The sequence below is a fragment of the Saccopteryx bilineata genome, chromosome 3 (assembly GCF_036850765.1).
Source record: "Saccopteryx bilineata isolate mSacBil1 chromosome 3, mSacBil1_pri_phased_curated, whole genome shotgun sequence".
Classification (NCBI taxonomy): domain Eukaryota; kingdom Metazoa; phylum Chordata; class Mammalia; order Chiroptera; family Emballonuridae; genus Saccopteryx; species Saccopteryx bilineata.
In genome coordinates, this window is record NC_089492.1 from 312363969 (window position 1) to 312374694 (window position 10726).

The 10726-nt window shown below is 47.0% G+C and overlaps 1 protein-coding gene across 1 annotated transcript; it reads left to right on the top strand.

Moving 5' to 3' along the window:
• Window positions 1–1049: 1049 nt before the first annotated feature.
• Window positions 1050–1743, top strand: PNMA8C (PNMA family member 8C). The gene has a single exon (XM_066265317.1). The coding sequence runs from the start codon at window positions 1129–1131 to the stop codon at window positions 1741–1743; it is 615 nt and encodes a 204-aa protein (XP_066121414.1). The 5' UTR covers window positions 1050–1128.
• The last annotated feature ends 8983 nt before the right edge of the window (window positions 1744–10726 follow it).

A 10726-nucleotide genomic window follows, 5' to 3' on the forward strand; every position in this document is an offset into this window, starting at 1 on the left:
AGAGTGAATTGCCAAAGGGTGCATCATTCTGAATGTTATGCCTCAATATTATAGTGGTTCTGTCCTACAAACAAGGACATTTTACGGTAAAGACACTTTTTCCTTTTGAGTCATAAGTTTTGTATGAGACAACGTAAAGACCCACATTCCTTCAAACTGCCCATTTGTTCATTTTTATCTGCATGGACTCATGGATACTTATTTTATCAAAAGGGTTATGATCTCAACCCCCAATTTTAACGTTGTTACTTAAAGTATCCCAGATTTGTTCAGTGGGAGCTTTTCAAGCTAACTGTGTCTTTCTACCTGTTCTCATCATTCTTTGAACATTTCTTTACTTTCTGACCCACGAAGATGTTCCAGGCTCATTTTGTATCTTCCCTACCCCCACTCCCCAGGAATCAGCCATTTCCCCAAAGGATAAGGAGAGGAGGGTACTTCTGAAAGCTAATCGCTGACCCCTCACCTCTGAATGACCCCCTCAGACACAGATTTTAATGCCGCTGGGCCTGGCCAATGGCAGAGGCAATGCTCTAGTGGTTGCCATGGAGACCGCTGGGCCTCAAAGCAGAAGGAGGTGATGACGTAATTGCGGGAGCAGGTGCAGCGGCCACATTCTCATCTTAGTCTGGTCACAGGGCACTGAGGGCAGCCTCTGGGCTAGCGGTAAGGGACAAGTAGCTCTGCCTGACAGGTCTCCACCCACAGTGCCCCGGTGGCAGCAGCCCCGGGGAAATCAGCAGTCCCAGATCTGCTGAGACCTTTGGAGACCACCACCAAGAAAGGGAAAGCAGCCTCTCAGACCCTCCCTGGTGCAGCCTTGGCCAGCAGCCCCGAGCCAGCTGGCAGACCCCCGACCCCCCCCCCCCCCCCCACATCACTCTGCGTGAGTCCCTGGGAATTTCCAAGAGGGTTCTCTGAGGGAGACTGCAGGAGGCTGGACACTGAGCAGCCCCGCAGGCAGGGCCTGGGGCATCCGTGACTGAGGTGGACCAGTTGGGCCTGTGAGGCCTCTCTCTCATGTAGCCTTTGGGAAGGAATTGTGGTATCCTGGATAATTTTTTGGATTCCCGAGACAGCAGAGTTGTGCATCAGCGGGCATACTGCTGCCTCCGAGAGCTGGGCAAGATGCTGTTCGGTGTGAAGGACATCGCGCTGTTGGAGCATGGGTGCAAGGCCCTTGAGGTGGACAGCTACAAGTCCCTGATGATCTTGGGTATCCCAGAGGACTGCAACCACGAGGAATTTGAAGAGATCATCCGGGTCCCTCTGAAACCTCTGGGCAAGTTCGAAGTGGCCGGGAAGGCCTTTCTGGAAGAGGAGCAATCCAAGGCGGCCATCATTAGGCTGGTGGAAGACATCAATTATGCTGTGATCCCCAGGGAGATCAAGGGCAAGGGCAGCATGTGGAAAGTGGTCTACATGCCCCGGAAGCAGGACATTGAATTCTTGACCAAGTTGAACCTCTTCCTGCAGAGCGAAGGCAGGACAGTGGAGGATGTGGCCCGGGTCCTGAGGCAGGAACTGTGCCTCACGATGCCAGGCCCCAGAGAGCTGCCTGGCAGAAAGTGCTGTGTTCCCGAGCTTGGAGAGAGGCCGGGGGCTGGGGCCACTGCTGGGCTGGACGGGATGCCACCTCTGGACTCCACGAAGAAGGACAGCAAGGCTGGAGAGGGCAAGAGGGGCAAGCGGAAGCAAAAGAAAAACCGCCAATGGCACCATGCATCTGACAAGAAGCTGTGAGGTGATGTGGGGTGGGGGTGGGGACAGCTGAGAGGATGTGGGTGACGACTGTGGAAAGGTGGGTACCATCTGAGTAAGTTTGGGGAGTGTGACTAGTGTGAGTAGGGGTGGACTTTTAAACCTGAGTTAACATGTGGGTTACATCTGAGTAGGTGTGGGTTACATCTGAGTAGGTTAACACCTGGTGGAGTGTGGGTCATTCATTCATTCACTCTGCAGACATTGATTGCACACCTACTATGTTTCAGGCACTGTTCTAGGAGCTGGGGATACGGAAGGGAACATATCCTGCCTTCAAAGCACTCATAGTAAGTGGGTAACATTTTGAGTCACTTGGATACATCTGAGTGGGTGTAGATTCCATTTGAGTAGATGCAGGTGATAATCTGGTTGAATATAGATCATTCATTCATTCAACAAATATTTCCTGAGTGTTTTCAGTGTATCAGGCATTGTTCCAGGCACCGGAGATACAGCAGGGAACAAAACAGACCCAAACCTTGCCCCCACGGCACTCATATTAAATATTTGAGTAGGTGCGGGTAGCAGCTGAGTTACTGGAATACACGAATGAGCGTGGGTACTATTTGAGCATGTGGGTAGCATCTGAGCATGTGTAATATATGAGTTCGAGTGGGTATTATTTGAGTAGTTGTGGGGGTAACACCTGAGTATGTAGGTGGGCAATATTTGAGTGGGTGAGGGAAACTTCTTAGTAAGAAAAGGTCTCAGAGACCCACAAACAACGTCTAACAACCTGGAGACACCACCGGATCAGCTGCGCAGTCGCAGTCGCAGTCGAGCCGCACACCCGACTGTTGTCCTCACCGCTGCTACAGGTGTTTGCCCGAAATGAAATGAGAGGAACACGGTCCGGGATTACAAGGTTTTGCAGATGGTCTTTTAACAGAATTGAAGAAAAGCCAAGCAGGCAAAACGTGGCGGGGTGAACCGGGCTCCAGAGAAAGGCCGCTGTCCCCTTTGCCACCCCTCGCGGCGTGATGTGGACAGCTCTTCTTGCTGGATGTGTGTTTTGGAGAAAGGAAGCATGGACCACTCCAGCTTTGGGCCAGGCTGGAAATCCTGCCACTGCAAAATCTAGGGTCATTTTTTGTCTTGTAAAGGGATGTACTTTGGATGTACTTCTGGCACAGACTTGTTCAGAGTGGGCCACCCTGCCTTACATCTGACCAGTAGACACCCTGCCTGTTCAAGTGAGCTGTTTGCTCACCGTGTCTGAGGGGCTCATGCGCTGTGTGCGACTCTGCTCTCTACACGCTGGGTCTCCCTTGCAGGAATAGGCAGCCGGGAGACTCTTCAGCTTTGATTGGCCCCGGAGGTGGAGGATAGGGTTCTCCCCAAATTAAATCCCAGAAACTCTGATTTGGAGGGAAGGGCACACTCAGCTCTCTAAGGAACAAAAGGCAAGACTTACAGGGCGTGGTCCAAAAGGAGGTGAGTAATTAAGAGGTCACCTTCAAGAGTTATCCTTTAACAAGTTTAACGTTGAGTCTCCAAGTCCCCTGGGAAGGAAGGAAGGAAGGAAGGAAGGAAGGAAGGAAGGAAGGAAGGAAGGAAGGAAGGAAGGAAGGAAGGAAGGAAGGAAGGAAGGAAGGAAGGAGGGAGGGAGGGAGGGAGGGAGGGAGGGAGGGAGGGAGGGAGGGAGGGAAGGAAGGAAGGAAAGGAGGGAGGGAGGGAGGGAAAGAAAAAGAAAAAGAAAACCCAAGTCAGGTTAAATCCAAATGTCTGTAGGTAGACAGAGCTCTTGTCCTGTAAACTTGTAAACTTTCATTTGTTCAGGGATCTGTAAAGATTTGAATTAGTTTTCTTTTCAAAAATGTAATTTCTGTGCGCATGCTCAGATTCTTACTTCCTGTAGTGGGCAACCGTGTCTGTGAATATCAGCGTCCAATCCCCTTTCTTATTTTTGTGAGGCTTCTCCATTTTTGACCCCCTTGCAGAGCCAATAGGTGGAGGACTCATTCTACACCCCCACCATGGCAGCCAGGGTGCAGGTAAGGGGCCCACCCCTAGACAGCCAGAAAACTCCTGCTAGGTCCTTGTATTTCCACAGATGGTCAAAACACAGCAGGCATTTTTAGAGTTCACTTGCGTTGACATAATCTGCAACCCAGAAGATGGATTTCTGCCCATTCCCCAGACTGACTCTCTGCACTCAAGCCTCAATATCCTTTTTGTTTTTGCAATGATTGGGATAGAGCTTTTTCTGCCGCCCCCATACATATATGTAAACTTCTTGTGAGTGCATCCCTGGTGTAGAAGTTTATAGCTCTCTATTGATCTTTTCATTCTTTGCAAATTTTTGGCCTGGCCACACCCACTCACAGAATACTGTATTACTGTGTTCACTGTGTCCTCAGAATCTGAGCTTGATTAACTGCTACACAAACCTCAGGCACACTTGTTATGCATGCTGTTCGCCCATCAAGGCACAATCATTGTATAGTAACAAAGGACAGTGACATTTTTTATTGTCGTATTGCAGCACTAAGACCCTATATGTGTGCTTATCCTTGTTTTGGGGTGCTTCCCATATACAAGGTGAGTGAGTTCGATGTTGCCTGTAAAACCCAAGTCTCACACCACTTTTCTTTGGAGGTTTTCTGGACCAGTTGATGAATTTCCAGAGATTACAAGCTGTTGGGTAATCTCTGGTACCATTTGAAGCTACTTATCTATGTAAATCAAGACATCACTGGCATAGCAGACCTTATGTAATTCCCAAGTAAATTTGACATGTTGGCTGATAGAAGGCTGCAGCTGGCCTTTGTAAGCCCCCAATGTCAAAAGTGGGTTTGGTTAAAACTTCATTGTTCCTTGTGGTTGATGCTGTATTGTACAAGCACAAAATGAATGTATGCGAATGCACCTAGTCTGCTCTTTGAGATATTGGGGGAACCGTGTTAGATTTAATTTGGAAAAGCAATCTGGCTGCTAATAAACATTCTGAAAGCCACTTCCGTGGGTTGCATTATTTTTAAGAGTGTTATCAGATCTTCTGGCCAAGAGAACTTGAAACACAATATTCCACAGGCTTCCACTGACTGGTGGAAAAGGTGAAAAAAAATTGATCTGGAATAAAACCAGTAAAAATGCTATTCTGTGTTCCAGGCACTGTGTGAAGTCCTCCACACTCATTAATTCATTAGATCTTCCCAACCCTCTAGATACAGCACTGTAGGTCCACAACTCCTTATTCAAAATTCTTGGGCCAGATGTGGTTCAGAATTCTGAATTTTAGCAAAATGAAACAGTGACTGTATCTAATATTGTGTAATTCACCCCCCCCCAGGGAGGTTTGAGCAGCTCCTATAATCAAAGTTATTAGTATTCTGTAAGAAAAGAAAGGGTATTGACTTTCAGTGAAGTAAATTAAGACTATACACAGCGTCACATCAGTCTACATCTTGCCTCCAAATGTTTGCTTTAAAAAAATATTTTGGAGCAAAGCTTTTAGATTTTCGGGTTTCAGAAGAGGAGATAAGTGATTATAAATCTGTGCTATTATCATGACCACCTTCTCATTTTATGGATAAGGAAAGTGACACTCTGAGAGGTTAAGTGACTTGCCTAAGGCCACACAGGAAAGCTCAAAAAGGATTGAAGCCTAGGTCTTTCTGACCACAGTCAGTGCTCCTGAAACAAGACTGGGTCTCTCTGGGGCTGGGGAGGAGTCCCAGTGGGTTCTCTGCTAAGTGGCTGGGCAAAAATTCTTTGGGACTTCCTGAGAAACAAACAAGAGGTAGGCAGTACTCCAAGGGCCTGTTCCGAGCTGCCACGCAGAAGGTGGGGAGTAATTCTAATGCTATTGGATGTGTAATATGTACCAGGCACTATTCTAAGCATTTTACATAAAATTAACTTAACCCTCACAAAAACACTCAACACTATCTGGTGGATAGAAAAGAATTCCAGTTTCCAGATTTGGAGACTGAGACTAGTCACGCAATGTGTAAACAGAGCCAGGATTTGAAGCAGGCTCTAGTCTCCTTGGATAACCATGAGGCAACACTTCTTTCTTTCTTTCTTTCTTTCTTTCTTTCTTTCTTTCTTTCTTTCTTTCTTTCCTTCTCTCAACTGAGAGGAAAGGAGATAATGAGACAGACTCCCACATGTGCCCCCACTGGGATCCACCCGGCAACCACTGTCTGGGGCTGCTCAAATCAACCAAGCTATTTTTAGCACCTGATGCTGACCCTCTCAGACCAACTGAGCTATCCTCAGTACCAGGGCTCGAAGTTTGAACCAACTGAGCCACTGGCTGCAGGAGGGGAATAGGGAGAGAAGCAAATGATCACTTCTCTTGTGTGTCCTGACCGGGGATCAAACCCAGGATGTCCATATGCCAGGCCAACGCTCTATCCACTGAGTCAACTGGCCAGGGTGAACACTGCCCTTCTAATAACCATGGCTTACATTTTTTGAGCATTTACATTCCTAGGTCCCATTTCAACACTTTAGTTACATGTTCTCATTGGTTGCTGTTAAGTGTGGGATCCTGGGTCCAGTGACAGTTGTGTTTTGCATTGAGAGAGAACACATTAGCCTGGTTTTATATCTCAGATTCCTGAACTCGATAAATGTGCACCCAGCTGCCTCAGGAGACAATGTGTTCTCTGTGTGCAGAACCAGAAGGAAACTGGTGAACACAGCAAGGTAGTACCCAGCCTGAGCCCTGGTACCAACAGGAAATTGAGAAAGAGGTTGTCGAAGCTGTTACTGCTGTATTTGTTGAGGACCTACTATGTGCTTGGTATTTGACCCATTGGTATTTGACCCAAATGTGTGGGTAATGTATATCCTGTTCATTGTAGGCAGCAATCTGATTTCTGGACTTTCAAGACTGAGGACAAATCTAGTGACTGTGCCAAGGTTAAAAGTGTTTTCTTAGATGTGTATGTGTGTGACTTTTAATATTGCTATTATTATTTTTTTTATTTTTATTTTTATTTTTTACAGAGTCAGAGAGAGAGTCAGAGAGAGGGATAGATAGGGACAGACAGACAGGAATGAAGAGAGATGAGAAGCATCAATCATTAGTTTATCGTTGTGACACTTTAGTTGTTCATTGATTGCTTTCTCATATGTGCCTTGACCATGGGACTATAGAAGACCAAGTAACCCCTTGCTCGAGCCAGCAATGTTGGGTCCAAGCTGGTGAGCCTTGCTCAAACCAGATGAGCTCATGCTCAAGCTGGCAACCTCGGGGGTCTCAAACCTTGGTCCTTGGCATCCCAGTCCGATGCTTTATCCACTGTGCCACCGCCTGGTCAGGCATCTGTTATTATTTTTAAATGGCAACCAAGTGTAGCTAGGTAGAGAGATTTGAACGTTTTGTTTTTCTTCCTCCATTGTTTTCTGATTTATTTTTATTTTTTATTAAGTGAGAGGCAGGGAGGCAGACAGACAGGCTCTCGCATGCACTTGACAGGGATCCACCTGGCAAGCCCACTACTGGGTGATGCTCTGTCCATCTGGGGCTGCTGCTTCATTGCTTGGCAACCGACCTATCTCAGTACCTGAGGCAAGCCATGAAACCATCCTCAGCGCCTGGGGGCCAACTTGCTCAAACCATTTGAGCCATGGCTGCAGGAGAGGAAGAGAGAGAGAGAGAGAGAGAGAGAGAGAGAGAGAGAGAGAGAAGGGGGAGGGATGGAGAAGCAGATAGTCACTTCTGTGTGCTCTGACCGGGAATCAAACCAGGGACTTCCATGCGCCTGGCCAACGCTCTACCACTGAGCCAACTGGTCATGCCTCGTTTCTTTTCAACACATATAAAAGTGGAAACTGTAATTATCCCCCCCTTTTTTTTGTGGGCACTGGAAGAGGATCTTGCCTGCCAGAGAGATCTGAGCAATTTAAAGCACCCCCAGCAGAACTGCTGAGGGGTTGGCAATTTTTGAGAGGATGTTGAACATTTGAGGTTTTCATTTCTAGAATAATTCTCCCCTCCTTCCAGCAAAGAACAACAAAATATAAAACAAACTAAATGTTTCATCTGCGAAGTCATTGTTTTGACTTCTCAGATTTGGATTCTTAAACCTTTATTTCTCAAACAGGGGTGTCCGAGAGTTTTAATTCAAGGTTTCTACAAAGCAGCTTCTCAGGAAAGACGATTTAGGGCATCAGACCTAAGGAAGGGATGAGAAGCTGAGAAGAGGCGCTGCCCGCTATCACCCTTCCCCCGGTGTCTCACCATCTGAGCCAGGACTCGCGCCTAGGAACGCTGTTCATTGTTGCCATAGAGACCGCTAGGAGGCGGGGCGAGAAACAGCAGGAGAGGCGCGGGGCTGGAGGCCCCGCGAGGGCGGAGGAATGAGACCGGGATAAGGCTGGTGAGGAGGAGGAGAAAATCCAGCGAAGCCTAATGATCTGGCTGTGCAGAAGGAAAAACAACTAGAACGAGCCAATGACTGTGCAAAGGACTCGCCGAGACTCTAAGCTTTCCCCAACCACCAAGCATCTTCTTTCTTCCTTCTTTTCCTCTCTACCTTCCTTTCCTTTAATCTCTCTTCCCTCTTTCACCAAACATCTGCCTGGTTCCTTCAGGAGTTAGATAAAATCGCATGTCATTATGTAAATAAAATTACATGTGTTCATTTTTAAACCGTGTATTAAAGGCATTATTTTACTCTTTTTTGGCTCTTGTTAGAATTTCATTATAATTGGTTTCCTTTGTAATCCAGTATATGCAATTCTGTGCGTCAAAACACTTTATCCTGGAAAGCGTTCATGGCCTGGAAAGAGTTAAGGTTCCCCGGGATAGAAGGCTCTAGAAAGGGCTGGGGTGGGGGGCAGAGGAAGATTGCCAAAGAAGGTGAAGGCAGAGCATTCTGAGTGGAGGGAACAGCAAATGCAAAGGCCCTGAAGTTAGGAGCAAGCATAATGTGTTGAAGGAACAGTAAAGAAGAGGCAGTTGTGGCTGGAGTGGAGTGAAGAGAGGAAGAGAGAAGTGGGGAGACCTGTAGGGCTTAGTAGGAGATAGTGAGGACTTTGATTTTACTCTTTCTGAGATGAAAACTTTAAAAAGAGTAGACAGATCTGACATAAATTTTTAAACGATCCCTCCAGCTTCTGGGTCGGTCAGGATTGATTGCAGGCAGTGAAGGTGAAGGGGTATTTTCATGGATCCAGGCAACCAATGAGGATCAGCTGTGTCTTTTGAGTCTGCCTGGACGTTACTCCTGTGCCTACATTGACTTAGAGCTGCGCAACTTCAGACCAGCCCCACTTTCCTCATGTAAGAAGATGATAGCTGGCCCTGGCCGTGGCTCAGTGGATAGGACATTGGCTGGGCGTATGAACATCTCAGGTTTGATCCTGAGTCAGGGCACACAGGAGAAGGGACCATCTGCTTTTCCCCATCTCCCTCTCCTCCTTCCATCCCTTTTCCCATCTTGCAGCTAGTGGCTCCGTTGGTTCAAGGGTGGGCCTAGGTACTGAGGATAGTTCTTGTAAAGCCAGTGGCCACGGCCACTATCACAGCAGCCTGGCCCATGCAGGTTCGCATTGGATTCGAACAGTCGTTAAAGAAACAACGGAGCCAAGAACTGGTGGGCCATTAGCTTTAATTCTAGCCTGCACCCAGCGGGCAAGTAAAAACACACACTGGGCTCCCAAACCCACTCACATTCAGTGCTCACAAAGCTACTGACTTATCCGAGTTTTCTTGAATCAAAGGTTTCTAGCTCACCAGACTTATTCACCTCTGTTCCCCATCTCCTTCCTTCTCTCTGCACAAACTCTGCACTAACTGGCTTCTCACTCAACACTCCGCCACCTTGGCTGCTTCTCCTGGCCTCCTCCACATGGCCTTTCTCTGCTCTCTGCTCTCTAATGCTAATCTCAGGAACTAAGAGAGAAAACTCCCATTCTGCCCCCATTTTATAGTGTAGCTTCATAACCTTTAATCCAATATACAAAATAGGGAAGTCTATAATACAAAGTCACTTCTCTGAGGCATGATTGGATTGTACCGCCCCACATCAAAAAGGGTGGGCAGCGCCATCTTTAACAAAGTGAGCATAATATATTTTATCTGCCCAACAGTTCTGTTGGTTGGTCCAGGCGCATCAGCCTCGGGTGCTAAAAATAGCTCAGTTGATTCGAGCATCAGCCCCAGATGGGGGTTGCCGAGTAGATCCCAGTTGGGGTGAATGCAGGAGTCTGTCTCACTATCTCCCTTCCTCTCACTTACATGAAGAAGAAGAAGAAGAAGAAGAAGAAGAAGAAGAAGAAGAAGAAGAAGAAGAAGAAGAAGAAGGAGATAGCTCTGTGGATTCATAACAACATGTGTATTCAGAACATCACAGAGTGTCTGGTTTCAAGAAAACCCTCTGTACAAGTTAACTGTCATTATTATTAATGATGTCATTGTTATTGTGCATATCATTGCTGATCTGGCTGCCTCAGCGTTACCTGGGAAATTGCAAACCCTGGCCCCCACATCCCAGGTATCCTGACCCACTGTGTCTGTGTCCAAGTGTGAGAAACTTTGGTTTAATTTACTTTTTAAAATTAACGTGTTTGCTAAAAATCCAAACAATCCAAAAGGATATAGAGTGAAAGTACCTGTCTCTGTTACCTCTGGGGGTCCCCAGGCTCCCTCCCCGGAAACAGCCATTGTTGGTGGTGCTTGTGTGTGTTGAGTACATGTACACACCTCGGCCCTCACCACACACACACACACACACACACACACGCACACACACACGCACATCAGACTGTTTCAGATTTAAACTCAGGTTCTATCACTTTCTGGCCATGTGACCTTGAGCAAGCAATTTTATTTCTTTGGCTATAAAATGGGAGTAATAATCATATTACCTGTCTCATAATGGTTTTTTCTTTTTGTTTTATTGTTTGGGTTTTTTTTGTTTTTGTTTTTGCAGGGACAGAGAGAGAGTCAGAGAGAGGGATAGACAGGGACAGACAGACAGGAACACAGACAGGTGAGAAGCAT